The sequence below is a fragment of the Condylura cristata genome, unplaced genomic scaffold (assembly GCF_000260355.1).
Source record: "Condylura cristata isolate star-nosed mole 26May11 unplaced genomic scaffold, ConCri1.0 scaffold00031, whole genome shotgun sequence".
NCBI classification, from domain to species: Eukaryota; Metazoa; Chordata; class Mammalia; order Eulipotyphla; family Talpidae; genus Condylura; species Condylura cristata.
In genome coordinates this window covers 6,877,685-6,899,850 of record NW_004567132.1, presented here as the reverse complement: position 1 = coordinate 6,899,850, position 22,166 = coordinate 6,877,685, and the positions used below count along the sequence as shown (strand labels likewise).

Genomic DNA, 22,166 nt, shown 5'->3' with positions numbered 1-22,166 from the left:
GACATGGCTTTAGATGTAATTAACCTTTAAAAGTGTCACTTGTTCAGCATTGAAAGGAAACAGCTACAAAAAGGGAGAAATACTACAAATGTAGATGAACTTCATAAACATTAAGCTAAATGAAAGAAGTCAGACACAAAAGACCACAAACTGTATTAGCCCATTTATAGGAGATGTCCAGAAAAGGCAAATCTATAGACAGAAAGTAGATTAGTAGTTGCCTGGGACTGGAGGACTAGAAAATGAAATGACTGCAAATGAGGGATCTTTGGAGGATGATGAAAATGTCCTAAAAGTGGGCTGTGGTGCACAAATCTGTGATTGAACAAAAGAGTAATGAAAACTGTACACCTAAAAAGGATGATTTTTATGGTATGTGCTTACAGCTGTTAAAAAAAAAATGTCACTGTCAAGTTTTACTATAGTATCAAAAGGACACTAAAATAATCTTTTCCAATTACACATATTTAGAGGCCATATTTTCTTCCTATGCTTCAAGCAAAACAAAATTTCTTAAGACTGACTATATAAACTGTTTTCTATTATATTTTTAATGTGGTAAATACTGACAGATACAACCCACACAAACATAAGCTCTTTGGGGTCCTCAAAGTTTTACAGGGCAAAGAGGTGCTGAGACCATTATGTTTGAGAACCACTACTATAAACACAACATTTTAATTTGTGTTTAAGATGTTTTAATATGATCAGATCATCTCTGAATAAAGAAAATCACATCATTTCAACTGAATTAGTCTAGCTCCGTAAAAAAAAGTTCAATTTAAGTGTTCTGCAAAAAATCTGTGTCTAGCTGGTGTCAAGCAGGTACCTGAGATTTCTTTTTAGAAGCTTACCATTTAGGCTGCGAATACACCTTATATCAAGGCTTCTCAGTCGAGAGTCGTCTCTTAGATCTAAATTATCTGATATGGTTTGTATTGCCAGTCTTGCAAAAACTAGATCAATCTTTGAAAAGATGCAAAAAAGGAGAAAATATTACCTTTTCTTCTAATCCATTCTCCCCACCTCCCATCCTCAAAAATGTAAAAAGTTCTAATTACTGCTTTGGGAAATCTACTGAAACTTCAAAAGGTTTATGTAGGCAATTTTATATGGGAAAATCACTGAAGTTTTGTGAAAGTAAAATTTCAAGTTAAGAGAAAGCATTTTAGGGGCACTGAGGGAAAAAAAAAGAAAGCATTTTCACTTGGGGATATCTCCAAGTATTAAAAAAAAAAAAAAGACTATCAAAGCCTCATGAGTGGATTTCTATAAAGACAGCAGATCCAACACACATTTACATTCACTCCTTGAAACCCACTAAAAAACACCAAAAATTTTCTGTTTGGTCTTACTTTGTTTTTAAAGGCATTAACTCACGAGGACAAATAGAAGGAAACTATGGCAAAAACTATGAAAACTGGAAAGGACATGGACAAATGGTAAGAGAACTAACAGATCTAAGAAAGCAGAGGTAAAATGGATGTAGGAAATAAGGACATAAATACATAAAAAGGAACACTTAAAGAGAATAAGCAAGTATTTCTGAAAATTAAATATGTGACAGCAGAAAACAGAAAACAACTGAAAGTTTGGAAAATGAGTAAACAACAAAAATCAAATTAAAATATGAAGATATGGTTAGTAAATAGCAAGATTAAAAAAAGAAAACAGAAGGCAGTTCTGGAGGTTTAACATAAATATTAGTTCAGAAAAATGAGAAAAAACAAACTCTAATAGCATTCAAAATAATTTCGAAGAACTGAAGTACTTCAAACTGAAAGATTACTGAGTATCTAGCCCACTGACTGAAAATACACATACCAAAGAATGCTGAAAACCAAGAAAAAAAATCAGGTAAGTTTCTGAAGAGGTAAGGTTATATCAATGAGGACTGAGAAATCAAAATGGCATCCCACCTATCAATACTGCACTAAAGCTTACAAGACAATGACCTAAGGTCTTCAAAATTCTGAGAAATATTTCTCACCTAGAGTTTTCAGAACTCTAAAACTATCAATTTAATGTAAGAACAAAGACATTTTTAAGCATGCAAGATGTAAAGATACTTGCTTTTTTGAAAAGCTACTGGGTGAGTTCTTCTAAAATTAAGGTAAATCAGAAAGAAGAAAACTCTAGGGAGGAGGAAAAGGAAACCCTAGGATGATAGTGAAGAAATATGTCAAGATAGCTATAATATCAGTTATACGTGTGAACTGAAACAAATGAGAAGATTCAGAGATATTTTTTTCAAGATGATTATGGCAGACTACTTGAGGAATGTAAACCTGTTTAGAGGAGATTTAAAAACCCAGGAGAGACTAGGTCTGAATTGGTACTAAGTATAAAAACCAAGGAAACAAAACACAAAATAATTAATAACTCCCAAGAAAATGAATGGTCACAGCAAAAATAAGGTAATCTGGCATACTTTGTGCTCAGTTTTGAGCATTACTTATAACATCAAAATAATGTAAATACTGGATATTGCTCCAATCAGAATTATAGTAGTATGATGTAATAACTTTAGGATATTATGGAAATAAGGAATGTATAAAAACCATGGCAGGTAGGGATGGAGGTTGGTTTGTTTTCCATGCTGAGAAGTCAATAGAGGGGAAGTAGGGGAAGAGGAGAGACTAAATAAAGGTCACTTGAGTCTTTAAAATGCATGTCTGTGTAAATCTGATTTAAAAAATAAAAAATAAAGAAAACTACCTGGATTAAATAAATAGTTCAATTTAAAGTCAGAAAAATTTTAAACACTTACTTCAATACCATCAAATTCGAATTTTATAACAGGTACAAAAGCATCTTCTACAGCCTACAAAAGAGGAAAATACATGTATAATTCTTTTCTAACTTCCTGTCAACATAGTGAATTGCTTCCAACTTGTATTTTTTAAAGATGTATTTATTTATGCATGAAAGAACTGGGGTGTAGACCATAGGTGAGAGGGGGTGAGAGGATTCACCAAAGAAAAGAATGGGGAGCAGAACATTGCTAAGGGGAATAGTGAGTGAGACAGGAGGTCTCCTGTGCCATATATGGGTTAGCTCCCTGTTGGGGGATCAAGACCAGGCTCTAGTGGTGATAGTGCTGAGACTTAACACCTAGGCAATAAGGGAGGCCCCCAAATTATATTTTAACTCAAGGGAAAAGTGAGAATGTTCTTGGCTCTACATTCTAGAGAAGTAGTTCTACTTTTTGATTGTGTAGTAAAGCTTTCAAAACGATGGCAGTTATGTTAGCTTATTGACCTCCTAAAAATATTCACCAGAAACTGGCAGATAGAAATGCTATCATCCAAGTACTATTTCTTTGTTTTTTTAAGATTTACTTTTATTTATGTATGCATACAAGAACTGGAGTCTAAGCCAGAGGTGCAGAGGGGTGAGAAGATTCACTAGAGATTGAGTGGGGAGCAGAACAGGTGATCTACTGAAATATACTGCTGAGGGGAGCAGCAGGTGAGATAGGAAAGGTCTGCTGCACCATGTGGGTTAACTTTCTGGCCAGGAGTGAACTCATGCTACAGTGGCTGAGTAGCTTGATAGTACTAATACTTTAACTCCTAAGCCATGAGGGAGGCCCCTAAGTACTTACAGTTTCTTGAGCTTAAATTGAATACTGATTTATTTACAAAATGTTAGAAAAACATATACATAGATTCTGACTAACCTATCAAAACATAATACAGTCACTGTAGTTTGGTAGAAATGTCTTTCTGAGCCTTTCTGAATCCCCCAAGCTAACAAAGTCTTAACTTCGCCGTTCCCAAATGTCACAGGTCCTTTCACCTTCACCTTATCCTAGTACTTCAGAATGCACTAAATTTATATGCTTAGTTTTCCCAACCTGTCCCTCCCAGAAAAAAAAGTCATTCTTACTATTATATTTGTGGGACTAAAGCCAGTATCTGACAAATCATTGGTGCTAAAATTTTATTTTTAAAAAGATTTATTTATTTATACATACGAACTGGGTACAGGCCAGAGGCAGTGGTGGGGTGGTGATGAGAGGATTTACCAGAGACTGAGTAGGAAGCAGAACAGGAAGAATGACTGAAACACACTGCTCAGGAGAGGCCTGCCATGCCACGTGGGTCACCCCCCTGGCTGCGGATCGAACTCATGCTGCAGTGGCTGCGAGAGCTTCATAGTGCTGTGCTTTAAAGTTGCGCCACCAGGGAGGGCCCTAAAATTTTATTTAAATGAATGGCTATATACACATTTATAAAGAGTTACTATCAAACTTTATATGTAAAGGTAGGCACCATGTGATATACATTAGCCATTTACCAGACATTACAGTAATAAGTGGTTTCTGTAGATTAGCCCAGCAGTTCTCAAAAAAACAAAAAAAAAAAACTAAAAAATTATCAGCACATTTTTATTTTACAGATGAGTAAACTGAGGCACAAAGAGAATAAATAGATGACCAAACTCTAAGAGCTAATTAGTAGATTCTAAATTCAAACCAAGGTCTGCAAACTATAAAGCCTCTGTTCTTAATCATTACATATTACTTTAACAAGATATAGTAATTTCTAAGAAGTATTTCAATAATCATAGGCCTTAGCTTTTAGAATATATTTGTTAATAAGTTCCAATATATTGAATATCAGAGGGCACTTACTCTTAAGTTTCTAATGCCATCCTGATGTTTCAATTTTTCAAAAAAAGACTGAAAAAAATCAGATCTCTCCACATGTCTTGGAGCTACACAAAGTGCATCAATGTCAGCCCCTGCAAATCAAAGTATTTATCAAGAACAGCATACAATGTATATTGTTAAAATATATACAAGATATGTACAGAACAAAATATGTTGATTAATGGTGAAATACTGGGAATTTTTTCTTCTGTATTTTCTAATTATGAACAAACAGGAATTTGTTATTAAAACTTCTAATAAGAATATAGAAAAGCAATTACCTTTGGTGTGTACTCCAAGTCTGTAAGATCCAAATGTGAAAATTTTACCACCAACAGTAGCCACAACAGAAGGTGGGAGATTCTAAAATAAAATGAAATCGAAGGCCTTTAAATGCTTAAATTATTTAGCATAAAACTCACCTAAATTGAGATTTGTAGAAATACTTTAAAGCTCTTTGGGTTGCAGTATTAAAATGAAATATTCTCACTGGGAATTAAAAACAAATTCATTCCCACTACATATACACACACTTCTATCTCAAGAAAAACATTTTTTTTAATCACTTGACCCTGCTTGCCTCACCCCCACCTCCTACTGCCTACCTGGCTTGTTCACTATCACTGTGCTTTCGGTATATTCTTGATCAAGTCAGGCTCCCCTTTAGTTTCATTAATGGATATACATCATTTCATGATTCTAAGTTTGCAAGTTTCTTTCAAGAAAATTGGGTGATTCTTGATAGGATCTCCTTATAAAAGTTAACCCAACAACTTTTCTTAACATCTTTTTATTGTACAGAATTATAATGCTACTTTTCACCTTTCTACACTCAATTCTAACTTCCCATTAGAATTTTCACTCAAGACGTTCAACGATCCAATTTAATATCCATGCCAGAAAGAAGCAAAAAAATTATTCCTACTATACAACCCCAAGTATTCCTCCTCATTTCTCTTATTTCCGAATTGGGCCAATTCATCCCTACTTAGGTAACCTGGTGATTCCCAACCCCAGGAGGCCACCATATTGATGCTGAACTTAGTGCAGACACCTGATCGGCATAGCTCACCACTGCCCAGAACAAGAATGATGTTAAAATAAAAATAAATACAAGTATTCTAACTTACCTTGTTTTAAGTTTTCATTTAATCATTCTACTGTGTACAAAATTCGTTGTCTAATGTCCTTCAATTTCCTCTATAATTAGTCTGCTCAAAACTAGCCAATGCATATTCTCTCACTACTGAGCTAGGGCCCTTGGGCCTGCTATTTAAAGCGCCACAACAGATTCTTATGGATCTTCCTTGCCTTGTCTCTTAATCTTCCCTTCTAAAGTTTCAACTGCCAACACTGTTAACATCACCTGTCTCTCTTCCATTGCATTTGACACTGTCCCTGCCTGGAATGCTTGACCATCCTTTCTAGGTAGCTCAGTATCATCTATTTCTCAAAGTTTACTTCAAGTTCTATCTTTTTCATGAAGTCTCTGATTATATCGCCTTCTGTGACATTCCCCATCTGCCAACCTGGCTCTACTATCATCTTCAACCTCTTTTAAACTACATTTATTGACCCTTATCCCCCTTATAAGTCTTATCTCTTCAAATATAAATTCCTTTAAGGTGAAAACTGTGTCCATCACTTCTACTATTTCCCATATCTGGTACAAGTTATAAGGAAGAGTATCTTCTTGACTAAACGTATCTGTAAGATGAGATATCATGTTTGTATTTCCTCTCTTTATTTTATTATTTTAAAAAAATATTTATTTTGTAGAAGAACTGGAAAGTAGTCCAAAGGTGCAGAGGGTGAGAGAATTCACCAAGGACAGAAGGGGGATCAGGATAAGTGGATTTACTAAAATACACTGCTGAGGAGAGCAGGTGGTGACACAGGAGACGTCTGCTGTACCATGTGCACAGTGGAATATATGCACCTAAGTAGTCTAGAACCTCAAATCAAATAATTTTACTTAAATTCTATCATTTTCTGTTGAAATTATTTTACTCTGATTCAGTCTATCACTTTCTCATAAATCATGGAAGAATCATGTGTTTTCAGTGACAAAGGCAAACTAAAAATGTTCTTAGCCCAAAGGTCCTGACTTCCCTGGAAGTCAGGTTAGCTCCCTAGCCAGAGATCAAACTCAGGCCAAGGCAATGACAGTGTGGGGACTTACCCCCTAGGCTACCAGGGAGGCCCTACTTTCTCTGTTTAATAGATAATCCCCTACCTGTAATATAAAACACTCAACTTAAATTTAAGGACAGTTTTAGGAGAGAATCCCTCATGAACTTATATACAGAGTCCAGTGTTTAAAAGAACAGATTCTAAATATGTACCATGGATACAGAAAGAAATAAGCTGTAAAAAAAGGCATTTTAGGCCCTCCCTGGTGGTGCAGTGGGTTAAAGCACCACAGTGAGAGGCTAGAACCACTTCAGCATGAGCATGCCCCAGAGGTGATCTACATGGCACAGCAGACATCTCCTGACCTGCCCGCTGCTCTCCTCAGCAATGTATTTTGTCAGTCTACCTGTTCTGCTTCCCACTCTGTCTCTGGTGAGTCCTCTCACCACCCCTGCACCTCTCTATGCATAAATAAATAAATCTTTAAAAAAAAAAAAAAGCACTTTAACAGGTATTTAATCTCTGAACCCATGTATATGTTAAGGGGATAGAACGGGAATTTAAATTAAATAACTTTCAGCTGACAGCTATTAAGAACAAAAACCATAAAAAAAAAAACCCAAAATACAACAGTTTGGGCCACTTCATGACAGAGCAAACAAGGCACTCAGTTGAGCATGTCCTAGCTCCTTTTAGTATAACTTGTAGTGATGACTTTCAAACAAATGAAAATCAACTCATTCAAGTGCTACTAATACATAGTACATTATATATACAATATATATACTCAGAATACTTTAAGAAAGCAAGAAAAATATAATCATTTATAAAGGAAAAGTGATGATGTTACCAGAGAGGAAGAAAGTGGTATAGTTTAGACTAGGACATGCAAATGCCTATGTCTCAGGGGCCAGGTGGGTACAAAAAATGAGGGAAATAGCACATAAAAGACAGACAGAAACTGACTGATAAATGACAGCTGTGTCAGAGAGAAGGCAGATGCCCAATTCATTCAAGCTTCTTCGTGCTTGGCACAAGTGTTACCAGACCTGCTATTTCACTGTAAGTCTCAAATTTGGCCTTTTAAGTAAAATCTCTTGATACTGAAAGTTTGGTTCATTATACATGAGTTACCCAAGACTTCATGGAAACTGTCAACTGACAATGGTTATCTCTGGGATAAATTCTCATTTAGAATCATCTCAGCAGTTGAGAAAACTCATTACCAAATATACCCAAGATACAAGTTTTAATGTATTTCATGTTATTCTTAACTCTTACTTCTTGTTACTATTAGATTCTAATAATTGAGACATAATGAAAATATGAATTCAATGTAGTGTCTCACCTTACTCTCACTGACATCAGATATCCATTCTTTTACTAAATTGTTCAATTTTCCAAGAACGACAAGCCTATAATAAAAAATAACATGCCTTAGGTGACAAGAAAAACAAACGAAACCACATAATTAAACACATTAAGTTGTACCTTTCAGCTGGTGCTAGAGTAAAAAGCATGTTACAAACATGTGAAAGCTATCACCTCTGTTGATATATGGCACATATCTTTGGCATTCTTAGCTCCCTAAGAGTTCCAGAGAGGTGATAAATGTAGAGATAACATCTCTATAATATCTCTGAGTTATCTTCAAAATTCAAAATGTCTAATAAAAAAATCAAATTACCTTCAATAAGGCTGCAGAGGCCAGCTGACTTGTCAATTTTATTGGCCTTACTATAGAATAAAGTCAACTCAATGTGATAATAATAATAGAGGTTAGCATTCTTTCACTAACAGTCATGGGTCTTTGATTAATTAAAGTGGGTAAATTAGCTACTGGCTAATGTTTATGAAATACTATTACTTAATAAAAGCAATTTGGCATAAAAACAAACCAACTAATGGCATGCCCAGATCATCCTCATTTTAAGAAAATAGTTTATAGGCTTCTCAAAGATACCACATGCAAAACAGAATTCCTGATCTGTTCAAACTTGTGTCTCCTTAGCCTTCCCAGATAATGGAATTCCATATTGAAGGTGTTAAGACCAAAAAACCTTGGCTTTATCCCTCTCCCTCTTACATTCCATTCATTAAACAATACAACCAGAATTCTACTAGTTCCTATCACCTCCACTTCCATCTCCCTAGTTCCAATCAGCATGATTTCCTTCCTGAATTATATAATAATCTCCTTATAGGTCTACTCACGTCTGCCTTTTACCCCCTTCCAAGTATTATTAATATACAGCCAGAATGACTGTGCTAAAACATGAGTAGATCATTCAATCTCCTGTTCAAAACCCTCAGAGTAAAAACCAAAACCTTTATAAAAGCCAGTAAGATCCTGAGTGACTTTGCTCCCCAAGTTCCTTCCTACCTCATTTTTAAAAAATGTTTATTTAGTTATGCATACAACAGCTGGGGTGTAGGCCAGAAGTGTGGAGATGGTGAGAGGATTCACCAGAGAGAGTGGGGAGAAGACCAGGCGGAGAGACTGAAATACACCGCTGAGGGGAGCAGTGGGTGAAAACAGGAGAGGTCTGCAGCACCAAGTGGGTCATCTCCCTCACCAGATCAAACTAATGCTGCAGTGGCTGTGGACTGCTTCAACAGAGCTGTGCTTACCAACCCCTGCGCTAAGTCCATATTCCTCTGCTTACTCATTTTGCTTCAGACACCCAGGCTACCTTGCTATGAATATATTCTTTAAATATAACAGATATATTCCCATTTCAGGCCTAATACCTAGAATACCTTTCTACTGAGCTCTATCACCTTTCAACTTTCCCTTAAAATGTCACTATCTCAATGAGCCTCCTTCCTTAACTTCTACTTGCAGTTTATTTTTCTCACTATTTGTCATTGTATTTATTTTACTTTGAAGATCTGTTAGTCTCCTCTCCTAAACTTTACCTAAAAGCAAAATTCTCCAATGGCAAGTTTTCTTTTTGTCATTTTTGTATCCCTGGGCAGGGACACTGAAGGTATTCAATATATCTGTAGAATTAATGTTTAAATAATGTTCTATAAATGACATACCTGTGGTTCAATTCTTCCTCATCTTCAAATACTCCAAATGGTTTCATGGCATCAATTAATTTTTGTGTGTAAATATGATCAATTTCTTTAGGACATGCCAAGCTAATTGGAGAGGTGATTCCATAATGCTTTTGTTGACGCTGGCTGTCCAGCACGGTGTTTCTATTTTAAAAAATGAAACAAAAAAAATTTTAAGTATGTCACAATGATATACAAAATCTATTTATTCATATTAATTTAGCTAACTTAAAGGTTTACTTAGAACTAATAGTCTGGGCAGGAACCTTTTTTAAGGAAGAAAGAGTATTTTGTGTTTATTTTGATGAAGAACTATTCATACTGCCTCCAGTTTTGATGGTTAGCATGTCTTTTCAAGCCAAAAGCAGCATGTGCTGGCATCGGGACAACTATGCCAATACCACTCAACTCAAATGCAAAGCCTGAGTGGGAGCATGGCCAAAGCCACCTCCACTACATCCTGCAGACTTAAGTCAAGTACCATCCAGATTCAAATCTTTAAAAATCAGTCAGTCACTTGAAAGAAAGCATTAAGTAAAAAAAAAAAAAAAAAGAACACAAAAAAAAAAACCCAAAAAAACCCGATTCCACGTCCCCCCCACAAGAAACAAAAAACATCCCACTAAAAGGTCCTTGTGGAGTATTCCATTATAAAAAATGAAATCGCAACTAGATTTGTCCTTCAGAAACCTACATTAAAGTCAGTTTATGACCCTAGTATTTTATGATGTTATTTTCATTTAAACTGGCAACCTAGATCATTTTCATACTGAAAAATTATCATTTGTTTATACAAAGAGACAACCTTTCATAGGTTGCAGTATAAAAGATCCTCCAAAGATCTTAGTCTTTAGTCTTACAAGACCTAAATAACGCAAGGCAGAATTCCGAGTTTGGACTTATATAGACCAATAAATTCAGAACATAAAAATCTGGGACCAATATGAATTGGTAAAACTCATTTTGCTAAGAAAGGAAAATAACACACATACAATAACCAACTAACCCTACCTTCACCACCCATTCTGTAAAATCAAACACCAACAGTAAGAAATGTTTTCTCAAGTTAGTCCTACAAACATCCACACACAAAAATATTGTAATATTATTAAACTTTAACCAGTCAAATCATTAGTTTATTACTACTAAATTCATAAAGTAAGGCATCCTCTTTAAAGATATGGTTAGGCAGAGAGGCAGAATCAAAGAGAATATAAAACAGCCCATGTACAAGCTTCCAAAATAACTTAATGACCCAAAGAAACAAGAGAAATATCAATATTGTGACTTCAATTTCTTTCCTTATTTCTTTTTTCTGTAAAATAAAAAATTTTAATTATTTCAAGTTGTAACTTTTTAAAGGATTTATATATTTATTTTGCTGCAAAGAGGAATTAGGTGCTTTGGTGATGTTTGTGCGGTTATATCTGTATGGCACAAAGTGATTATATATGAACACTGAATAGTCAAGAAAATAAGTAAGTACCATTTTATAATTAAGTCTCCAAGACTCAAAAAGAAAAAGAAGAAATCTGAATGCGAAACCCAAGATTTTCCCACTAAACCATTCCCCTGCTATCACTCTTCAGTTCTTACACTATGATCTCCCTTCAGTCCTTTCTTTGTGCATGCTGAAAAAGGTCCCCACTACTACTAAAATTCCTTATGTATGGTTCTGACCTCCCTCACCTCACAAGGGGTGGGGGACCAACAAGGGAAAGCAAACAGAAGCCCAACTTCCCTTCAGTCCATCAATTTCACTTATAGTAAACACCTCTGAGATATCCTAATTCAAGTGCACAAGGGGAAATGTATAAGAGAGATTACTGTCACAGTAACCTAGAAAACTCTGTAACAACCTAAAATAGTCACTAACAGGAAATGGCCTAAATTGGGGTGTATCCCTACAATGGAATACAATAATGGTTACTAATTTGAATTAAACCTGAAAATATTAACAGACAAAATCTCAAAGTTACTATGTTGTATTAAAGAAGGGAGCTGCGGGATAACACGCATGACACTTATAAATTTGAAAAACAAGTAAAACAATGTCAGTTATGAACGCAAACATGTAGTAGGAACAGGGATAACGCGCATGACACTAATTATATAAATTTAAAAACAAGTATAACAATGTCAGTTATGAACACAAACATATAGTAGGATCAGGGATAACACGCATGACACTAACTATATAAATTTAAAAACAAGTAAAACAATGTCAGTTATGAACACAAACATATGTAATAGTAACATTTAAAAAATGCAGCAACAACAAACCTCTAATTCAGGACGGTGAGGAACTCTGGGAAGGGAGGAGAATGGAACCAGAGGAGGTGGGAGACTCTCACATGTATTTGGCATGCTTGATTTCCTTTAAATATATACACATAACCACACTCATACACAGAATGCTATGCTCTGGAAGCAGTGGAGGGTGGCTACACAAATGATGCTTACGTTAGTCTCTGCATTTTCTTTCTGTATGTCTAAATTATTTCCTAATAGCCCCAAAGGTAAAAAGGTACAACAAAACCTTGCCATGCACGGAGACGGTTTCTGACTTATCAAAGTGTGAGCAGGAGGTTTAGTCCAGTTGATATATATATAGTAGGTAGGTGGGAGGCCCAGGGTGGGGGTGGGGGACGAAAATACCAGTCTTTATTCCAGAGAAGCCCAGGACCGGATAGGTCATTCAATTCTGAAGACCTGGAGACAGCCGGTCGGAAGGGAGGAGGGGAGCTATAGGGGGATGGTATTTGCGCCAATGCAGACAGGAGCCGAGACCGGCTCAGACAGTGCTGGCGGCAGGAAAGTGACTGACAATTTCTCCCCATGGACACACGCGCCTCTCCTCCTCCACACCCTTGTCTGCCGGCGTCCTCCGAGGCGGAATAACTGTGAGGAGAGAAGGGCTCCAGGAGTACGCGCGTTTGTGCAGGGTATCTAGGTGAACCGCCGGGCGCAGGGGAGGTACCCTTGCCCACCGACCAGGAGCGGGAAAAGCGACCATCCGGGCGAACTCCGGGCTGGGAACCGAAGCCAGGTCCGGGCCCACCACCACCCCAGCCCACCACTCTCGGCTTCGCCCTCAACAGCCGCCCCCCAACACTTACGCAGACATCTCTTTCATCGCTTCCTGCGTCTCTCTCTCCGGCGAGTGTCTCTCGCTGTGGAGTCCTGTTCTTGCTCTTCCCTTCTCTCCGTGTCCACTTTCCTCCAGTCGTTTGTAGCTCTCTTGCTCGCTCACTTCTCACTTCCTACGGCCGAGGCATCCAACCGAATAGTGGAAACACTACAAAACCGGCTCTATTTATGACAATACAGTGCGGCCGACGCCAATATGGCGCCGCTACCCAGCCTGCCCCTCGCTCGCCGTGGCTCCGCCCCCGAGGGCCTGGGCCCGCCCTCGACCCCCCACCGACGCCTTTGGGCCGGAGAGGCGTCCGCGTGGCCCCGCCCACAGGAGCGCTCCTCTCGCTGCTGGCACTGGTTGGACCGTGCGTTTGCTTTTCTTTGTCCCTAAACCCGGCAGACCCTTTGGAAGGTAATTTGAAATGTCTCTCTTGTTTCCCTAATCATACCTGTATCATATCTATTAAAAAAATCCCAGTTTAGCCTGGCAAAAAGTATATCGATTCTTCCATCGTCCCACATCTTTAGTCATAGTCAAAGGAAAACGGATCAATTCACTTCTTGGGGAAATTGTCGTGAGAGGGTCACACCCAGGACCGTTATGATTTACAGTTTTCCAGGCGAAAGCAAGCTTGTAAATTGGTGGCTAACTGTTCACTCATCTCTTAAACATCAGCCACTGATTCAGGATGTTCTGGCAGTTGAGAGAAAGATGGAGAAGGGATCGCTAGCAGTTTGCAAAAGCGTAGTTCAAAGTTGAATGAAAAGCCCAAGCTTTCAAATTGCAGATCCTGAGTGAGACAGAAAATGAGAAAATAATGACGAATTTAAAAATGTTAAAGGATAGGAGTAATTTCAAATACAAAATCATTACAAGGAAAAAAGCATCAGAAACTGATTTTTCTTGGATGTAACTGAGAGTCACAGTAAATAGGGGAGATTCATCCTCGTTAATAATTCATTATAGAATTATTCATTCATGCATTTAAAAGATATTTATTGAAAAACTAATCTGAGTCATGCACTTTATTAGCCTCACAAACTAGATGTAGCTTTTTTTTTAAAGTGTTTCTGCATTTTCTTTTAACATTTATTTATTTATGCATAAAGGAAGAGGTGTAGGCCAGAGGAGCAGGGGGAAAGCAGTGGTGAGAGGATTCATCAGAGACACAGTGGAGAGCAAGAAAAACTGGTGGGTTTACTGAAGTACACTGCTAAGGGAAGCAGTGGACTAGGCAAGACAGGTCTTAGTGCCAATGTGGGTTCACTCCCTGGCCAGGGATGGAACTCAAAACTCAGGTAGTTGTAGTAATAGTGCTGAGACTTAACCCCTAGGCCACTAGGGAGACCCAAACCATGTATAGTGTTTAATCCTATGAAGTTCAGAGCTTAGTAAGGAAACGATATTAATGATAATCTTCTGTTGTAGAACTATCACACCCTGGAGATTTTTAATTCTTGCCCTCAAGAATTCACAATTTAGTGGAGGACAAAAAACATACATAAAAATTGTTTAAAAATACTGTATGGTTTGTCAGCCCGAATGCCCAAAAGTGCATGACTGGATTAAAAAAATGTGGTACATATACACAATGGAATATTACTCAGCAACCAAAAAAATAAATAAAACACATGTCTTTTGCAGCAACATGGATGGAGCTGGAGAAGATTGTGCTTAGTGAAATAAGCCAGAATGAAAAGGAAAAATAACGGATGGTTTCACTCATAGCAGGGGTATAACGGACCAGGCGAGAAAATAATAATAATGAACAGCTATATACCAGAGACATTTTATGGGGGTGGAGCGGGAATGGGATCGGAAACAGTGGGGGGAGGGAAATGCACTGGACTATGGTGATAGCACATGGGTGATTTGGTGATGGGAAGCCCAAGGGGATTGCAACTGAGATGGAAAAATGCACAAAATGATGTAAAAATAAACTATTTAAAAAAATACATATATATAGAGAGAGACTTCAGTAATTAAAACAATGATATTTTTGGAGAAAGAGACAGCTAGATAAATAGAATAAAAAAGACAAAACAGACCCATGATTTACTTATAGGTATATGTAATGTAATGATAAGATGGTAACTAAAAAACATACTGTATGGTTTGTAATACAGAGGGGGTCAGGGTAGGGCTAAAGAGGGGGTTAGGGAGGGCTAAAGAGAGCCACCTAAAATTGGAGGAATACTCAGTCTATACTCAATAGTCTTATAGGAGGGGATGCTGCCTTAATTAGCAAGATTTTTGAGTAGTGATTGGGTGCAGGTGGTAGGTGGAAGGCAAACCCTTATTCCAGGTGGCATAGAGAGCAGCCTGGGCTTCTAGTTTTGCTACTTACTAGCCCTATGACCTCCAGAAAAGTCACCTCCCTCAACTGTAAAATGAAGATAGGAGGGTTGTATGGGAATTAAGTGAGAAGCATATGTATAGCAACTATGAATCTCAGTCCAAAAATTTCATACATAAATGAAATAATGCTTTATTTGTAAAATCTGACTTTTGAGTGTAAGCCAGTCTTCTGAGCTGGCAAAGACAAACTTTGTCATTCATGAGATAATGCCCAGCATTAGGGGAGGTAGGATAGATAGTTCAGGGAAATGCAAAGTTATTAAAGACAGCTTTACATTTCTGCTTACTAATTGTCAAAAGCAATATCATAACAATTCTTTTAAATCTCCTTTATTTTATTTGTAGTTTGACTCCATTTTAATTCCTCTTCTTTCCACTTTCTTTCTTAACCTACCTGGGCTGGAAGTTCCACCTCCTTTTCAGTGTGAACTTTTTCAAGGAAGCATAAATGTTGGGGAGGAGGATAGGGTGTCTATAGTGTAGCTGTATTTTTAAAAGTAAAACATTTTGATTTACAAATATAACTTGTATTTTTTTTTAAGATTTATTTATTTATTCATAGAGAACTGGGGTGCAGGCCAGAGATGCGGAGGGTGAGAGGATTCACCAGAGACAGAGAGGGGAGCAGAACAGGCAGATAGAAGAAGCACACCACTGAGGGGAGCAGCGGGCGGGTCAGGGGAGGTCTGCCATGCCATGTTTATCTCCTCCAGGGCAGGCAGGGATTGAACTCATGCGGAAGTGGCTTAAGCTTCTTAGTACTGTGCTTTAACCTGCTGCGCCACCTGGGAGGGGCTCTTTACATTTTTTTTAACTTCAAAGTCATGTTTATCTTTCCATGTCAATAAATACTTTGCACTGAATTGTGCCCTCCAAGATTTCGTACATTGAAGCCCTAATTCCTAGTACCTCAGAATGTGACTCTAATTGGAAATAAGAACATTAGTGTAATAGTTAAGCTTAAATGAGATCATTATTTTGGGTCCAATTTTAATATGACTGGTGTCCATATAAGAAGAGGACATTTGGGCACAGATGGGTACAGAGAAGATTATGAGAAGGTATATGGAAAAGATGACTGTACAAGCCATGGAGACCTCAGAAGCTATTTTGTGTGGGCCTCTATCTCAGACCTCCGGATTGTGAGAAAATTAATTTCTGTTGTTTAAGTCACCCACCCAATCTGTGGTATAGTACTTCTTTTTTTTTTTTTTTAAAGATTTATTTATTTATTTGTACAGAACTGGGGTACAGGCCAGAGATGCGGAGGGTGAGAGGATTCACCAGAGACAGAGGGGAAGCAGAACAGGCAGATCCGACGAGGTACACTGCTGAGGGGAGCAGCGGGCGGGACAGGAGAGGTCTGCCTTGCCATGTGGTCACCTCCAGGGCAGGCGGGGATCGAACTCATGCAGAGGTGGCTTTAGTTTCTCAGTGCAGTGCTTTAACCCGCTGCGCCACCTGGGAGGGCCGGTATAGTATTTCTTTATGGCAGCCCTAGCAAAACAATGCAGTAAATGTATACCTACTTTGTCCAGTTAAACAGTAATGTGGTGATCTTTTGCATAAATAATATATTGTTAAATACATTGATCCTTTTTCCTATTATGTGTGTTTACATTATAAATAATGCTATAATAAACACCCTAATATGTGCATTCCTTAACTTGTGATTCTTAATGATGGAATCACCACATCAAAGAGCATGTGTATTTTTTTTTTTTTTAAGATTTATTTATTTATTCATAGAGAACTGGGGTGCAGGCCAGAGATGCGGAGGGTGAGAGGATTCACCAGAGACAGAATAGGGAGCAGAACAGGCAGATCTAGGAAGTACACTGCTGAGGGGAGCAGTGGGCTGGTCAGGAGAGGTCTGTTGTACCATGTGAATCATCTCCCAGGCAGTCAGGGATCGAACTCATGCGGAAGTGGCTTTTGATTCTTGGTGCTGCATTTTAACCTGCTGCGCCACCACGGAGGGCCCGCATGTGTATTTTAAAATAAAATGTATTGTATTTCAAATTGTACTCTGAGAAGTTTATACTACTTACATGCCAATTGCCATTGAACAATGTGTGGGATGGTCAGTTCCTCAAACCTTCACAAATGCTAGATTTTAAAAATATTTTATACTTATCACAATTATAAATGTATAGTAAAGTAGAATAGGGTAATAAACACCAAATATCTTTCACCTAGATTTAAAGATTATTTATGCATTTTTTCATGAGTCACACCCATTGTTGATATGACATTTCACTTCTAAATATTTCAATATGCATAGCTAAGTAAAGATAGTTTTCTGCATAACCACAATAATACTAACATCTAAGTTTTCTGCACCTGTCCTCAAAATGTCTTTTGCATCAATTTTGTTCATATTAAGATCCAAGCAAGGGCCTTCCTGGTGTTACAAGGGGTTAAGTCTCAGCCTATGAATCTCTTTGCAGCAGGTTCAATCCCCAGCCAGAGAGGTGACCCACATGGCACAGCAGACCTCTTGATCTTGTCCGTTGTTCTCCTTAGCAGTGTACTTCAGTCTGCCTGTTCTGTTCCCCATTCTGTCTCTGGTTAATCCTCTCACTCCCCTCACCTGTACCCAGCTCTTGTGTACATAAAAAATAAACTATATCTTTTAAAAAGAAAGACCCAAGCAAGAATAACACTTGGTTGTTGCATGTCTGGAGCATACCTTACTCTAGAATAGACATCTCTCCTGTCACTTCTTAGCTCTAGCTTCTTCCCACCACTGATAGCTCTCTTCTCCCAGTTCTTTATATTTCCTATGACATTGACTTGGTGAGACCAAGCCAGCTGTCCTCTAGAATGTTCCAATTTCTGGGATTTTCTCAGTGCTTCCTTGTGCTGTCACTTAATAATAACCCTCATATTTTCTATATGCGTGAAAGTTGGATATTGATCATATAGGGACTTTCCATACCTTGAATAACAAAATATTTGGTTCACTTTTTTGTCAGTGGGTCCAGTCTTATTTACTTGATCTTGAACAAATAGAAGTTGGATGTTGTCAGAAATTGATATGTGTCCTGTTATAGACTTCATGTTTGTATTTACCCTGTAAACTCATATGCGAAACCCCTAATCCCCAGTGTGACATTTTCTGGAGGTGCAACCTTTGGTAGGCAATTAGGTCATGAGTCCTCATGATGGGATTAGTGCTCTTATAAAAAGTCTTTTGGGTCCTCCCCGGTGGTGCAACGGGTTAAAGCATAGCACTATGAAGGGATCCAAGATCCATAGCCACTGCAGAGCGTTCAATTCCCAGCCAGGGATCTGATACACATGGTGTAGCAGAACTCTCCTGACCTGCCGGCTGCTCCCCTCAGTAGTGTATTTCAGTCAGTCTGCCTGTTCTGCTCCCCACTCTGTCTCTGGTGAATCCTATCACCTGCCCCTCCTCCCCCCTACTGCTAGCCTTTACCCAAGTTCTTGTATGCATATAAATAAATTTTTTTAAAGTCTTCTTTCTTTGCTCTCCATCTTATGGGGATATTGATCTTGGCCTCTAAGTCTCCAAAATTGTGAGAAATAGATTTCTGAGGTTTAAGCCACCCCAGTGTATGGTGTCATGTTATAGCAGCCCAAATTAACAGGTCCCCTACCAATTTTTTTCATAGTGTGAATCAGATTCAGATGACATAAAAGGGGGAAAAAAAGCTAGCAGTAATGATATTTCAGAAATGTAATAATATCTTGTTAAAGAACTGTGTGGGAGGAGTCAGTAGAATATGGGAGATCGTAATAGCAAAGCCACTTCTCTGTCAATGTGTTAGGGTCTCTGGGGGAAAAGGCCTTACTTTTAAAGATCTTATGCTTGGATAGCCAGTTTGTACCTCATTGGAGCTTCAGCCTGTCACTAAGGGTGATATCACTACGGGTGTCCAAGAGAAAGGACCTGCTTTTCTTTCAACCCCCTTCCATAGATTGTCCTCAACTGCGCTCACATTAGGGGTGTCAGAGGGTGCTCCCTAACTGGCTATGCTAACACTCATAACTTGTCTCCTCTAAGAAGGATTTCTTATGTGGTTTGTTTTTATTTTGCTACCTATTTCATTCAGCATTACATTTTAGCATAAATTCTCAGCGTTTCAAGCGTGAAGTTTCTGTTGTCTCATTTGTACATTTTGTTTTTTAAAAATACTAATTTGGTGCAAAAGAAAGTCAAGGCAGATGTCTATTCACTTTTCTGTATCTAGAGCAATCTGCAAAGCTAGGACATTCTTTTTAAGCAAGTCAAGATCCCATGGATTCAATGAATTTGTCTCTGAGCACAGCTTCATTTCCCAGTATCTGGATTTTCATGGTTTGTGTTTAAGGGATAAGGCTCCCTGCATCTCCAAGTATTTCTTGCATTAAAAAAACGCACCAGTTTCTTTGGAAGAACCTTAGCTCTGTGAGCTTAGATGCGTCTGGCCCAGGGAGTTAGCAATCAGCAGCCTTCCTAGGAAGTGTGTTAACTGCCTAAAGTCAGAGAAATCAGCAACCACTCCCCAACTGTTTCTTCTCTACACATTTGAAAGGGCAGAAAAAGTCTTTACACCAATTTAAAAACTTTTCCCCAGAGCATGGGAGATTAACATATAAAATCAGTGGACAGGGCAGGTAGGTTCCCCGCATCCTTCCAAATTGAAGCCAAGATTAATTACGGTATTCACCTGTTCCTAGAACAGGCCGCGTAATGGATCCTGGCTGTGAGCTCTCCGAAGCAGCACTAATCTCACAGTTCTGCGCTGGCTCAAGGCTTTGATCAACTCATTCCCTCTCAGCAGGCCAACACAGTAGCCACAGGACACAAGTGCTTAGTTTACAATCATGTTAATCTTACTTTTTGTTTGTCTTTAGCAGTTGGAGATTAATGAGTAAAAGTGGTGTTTAAATTTTCAACCAGCCTTTTTCTAATCACTTGTCCACAGTGTTGCTGGCAGTTTTATTACTTTGATTTCCCAAATCAATCAGGTATACAGTTTCCTGGTCCACTCCTGGTTCTGATGCAGGAAAAGACAGTCCCACCAGGAAGAGTTACTGCTGCTCTAGATTCTACGAAAGGCTACTGTGAAAATACTTTAGCAGCTTTGAAAGATATTTCATAGGATTTCATTGCTGAAAGCATTCCTGGCTTTTTTGGATAAATCAGAGACATTTCTAAGTGTATTTTACAAAGGATGTGCCATGCCTATTTTTCATCTTTTGGGAATCAAATTAGCCTACATTTGTTGGGATGGTGAAAATTAATTCAGAATTTGGAGTAAATTCTCTAGCAGATAAAGATTTTGCTACTCCAACTCCTAATTCTGTCCTCTAAATGGAATAAGACAAACTCCATTCCTCCAGGTTTCCTTTGGTGTAACCTTCCTGGTGCACATACACAAACTGGGTCTTAAAGATTCAAAGAGATCTTGTACCAGAGAAATTTCCCTCAAGCCTAGTAACTTGTCACTCTTAACTTTTGCATAGGTTGTGCCACCAAATACTCATTGTTCCTGGCAGTAAGGAGTAAGGATGGCTTTTATTTAACATAGAGACAATCTTTCTACAGTACAAATCTAGTGATGATCTTTGGCTTAACATCCTTTAATATTCCTTATGTCCTCTGGATCATGCTCCAACAAATAGACAGATGCATCTTGCCATTGTGAGTTCCTTCTTTATCATTGTGCTACCAATTCCCAACACAGTCCTGATTAGGAGAACACTGCCATTGAGGAGCTGTTTGAGGCAGGTATTGAGGAAAGAACATCATCGCATCATATTGGCATAGTAGGGGAATAAAAATTTTCTACCATCAAATGTCTTTGGCAAGAGGTTTATTTTATGGGAGGGCCACTGAAGGTAGGTGGAGGTTGTTTTTGTTTATAGGTAATAGTTATTTTGTTTATTTATAAGAAATATAAGTAAAATTTCTGTAAGGATATGTAGCAGAAAATGTTAATATAATCTCCTTATCTCTTCACTGGGGAAGGCTGGCATTAATTTGCATAGCTTTGCCCACTGCCTTCCTGGGTAAATTCCCTAACTCACCTCCCCTTTCTTACTTGTTCCCCCCCCAAACCACAATCTCCCCTTCTCAGCTAAACTCTTTTAAGATGGCATCCAAAATCATGTGGGCTAGTTCTCTATCACACTACATCTCTCTCATGAACATGTTACAGGGTAGCCCAGAGTGGACTGGGCCACCTACCTGTGGGGTCTCAGGCAGGCACGCTCACAATTCAGTTATACTGCAGGTACACACAAAAGGGTCAATAACGGGTTTATTTACAAAAGGGAAAAGGAATAGGAAACAACTCAGGGAAAGAGAGTGGATACAAAGTAACTGGAATACCTTACGGCTAGGCTGACTGAACACACAAGTCACGCTGTCGGGAGAGCTGCTTCCCAGGCGAAAGATGGAGAGATGCAATCACGCCCTATTTATCCCCCAAATGTCCCAGAATTCCTGCTAGCTCTGCCCTTGGGTCCTCATAGTCCTCTCCCTGATACTGCTGGGAGTTGTAGTTTCCAATCACTGGAGTGGTGTGTAGGGTCCAGAAAGCTGGAGTAGGGGGTGGGTTCCACGAGACTCTGCAGAGTTCCTTTAGGACATCGTTCCCCTTAACAAATACAGAAGATATACATGTTATTATTAAGCTTATTAATAAGCTTTTGGCTTATTATCTGATCAATCTGTCTGGTACTCATCTGATTATTTGCCAGCTAGAAGAACCAGACAGTAAGGGATGATTTCTTACCAGCCTTTCCTCTCCCTCTCCTGACACACACACACACACACACACACACACACACACACACACACAC

At 38.4% G+C, this 22,166-nt stretch overlaps 1 protein-coding gene across 1 annotated transcript in view; it reads right to left on the bottom strand.

Annotated features, from left to right (window-relative positions):
• The window catches only part of PAPOLG (poly(A) polymerase gamma), a 32,102-nt gene extending 18,920 nt beyond the window's left edge, over positions 1 to 13,182 (bottom strand). Inside the window, exons 1-7 of the mRNA XM_004691423.2 lie at positions 12,973 to 13,182; positions 9,836 to 9,997; positions 8,139 to 8,205; positions 4,939 to 5,020; positions 4,640 to 4,749; positions 2,771 to 2,824; positions 855 to 966 (exon numbers count right to left, since the gene is read on the bottom strand). Of these exons, the coding sequence (XP_004691480.1) occupies positions 855 to 966; positions 2,771 to 2,824; positions 4,640 to 4,749; positions 4,939 to 5,020; positions 8,139 to 8,205; positions 9,836 to 9,997; positions 12,973 to 12,989 (604 nt within the window). The 5' untranslated portion in view covers positions 12,990 to 13,182. The remainder of the gene's footprint in view (positions 1 to 854; positions 967 to 2,770; positions 2,825 to 4,639; positions 4,750 to 4,938; positions 5,021 to 8,138; positions 8,206 to 9,835; positions 9,998 to 12,972) is intronic.
• Between the last annotated feature and the right edge of the window lie 8,984 nt (positions 13,183 to 22,166).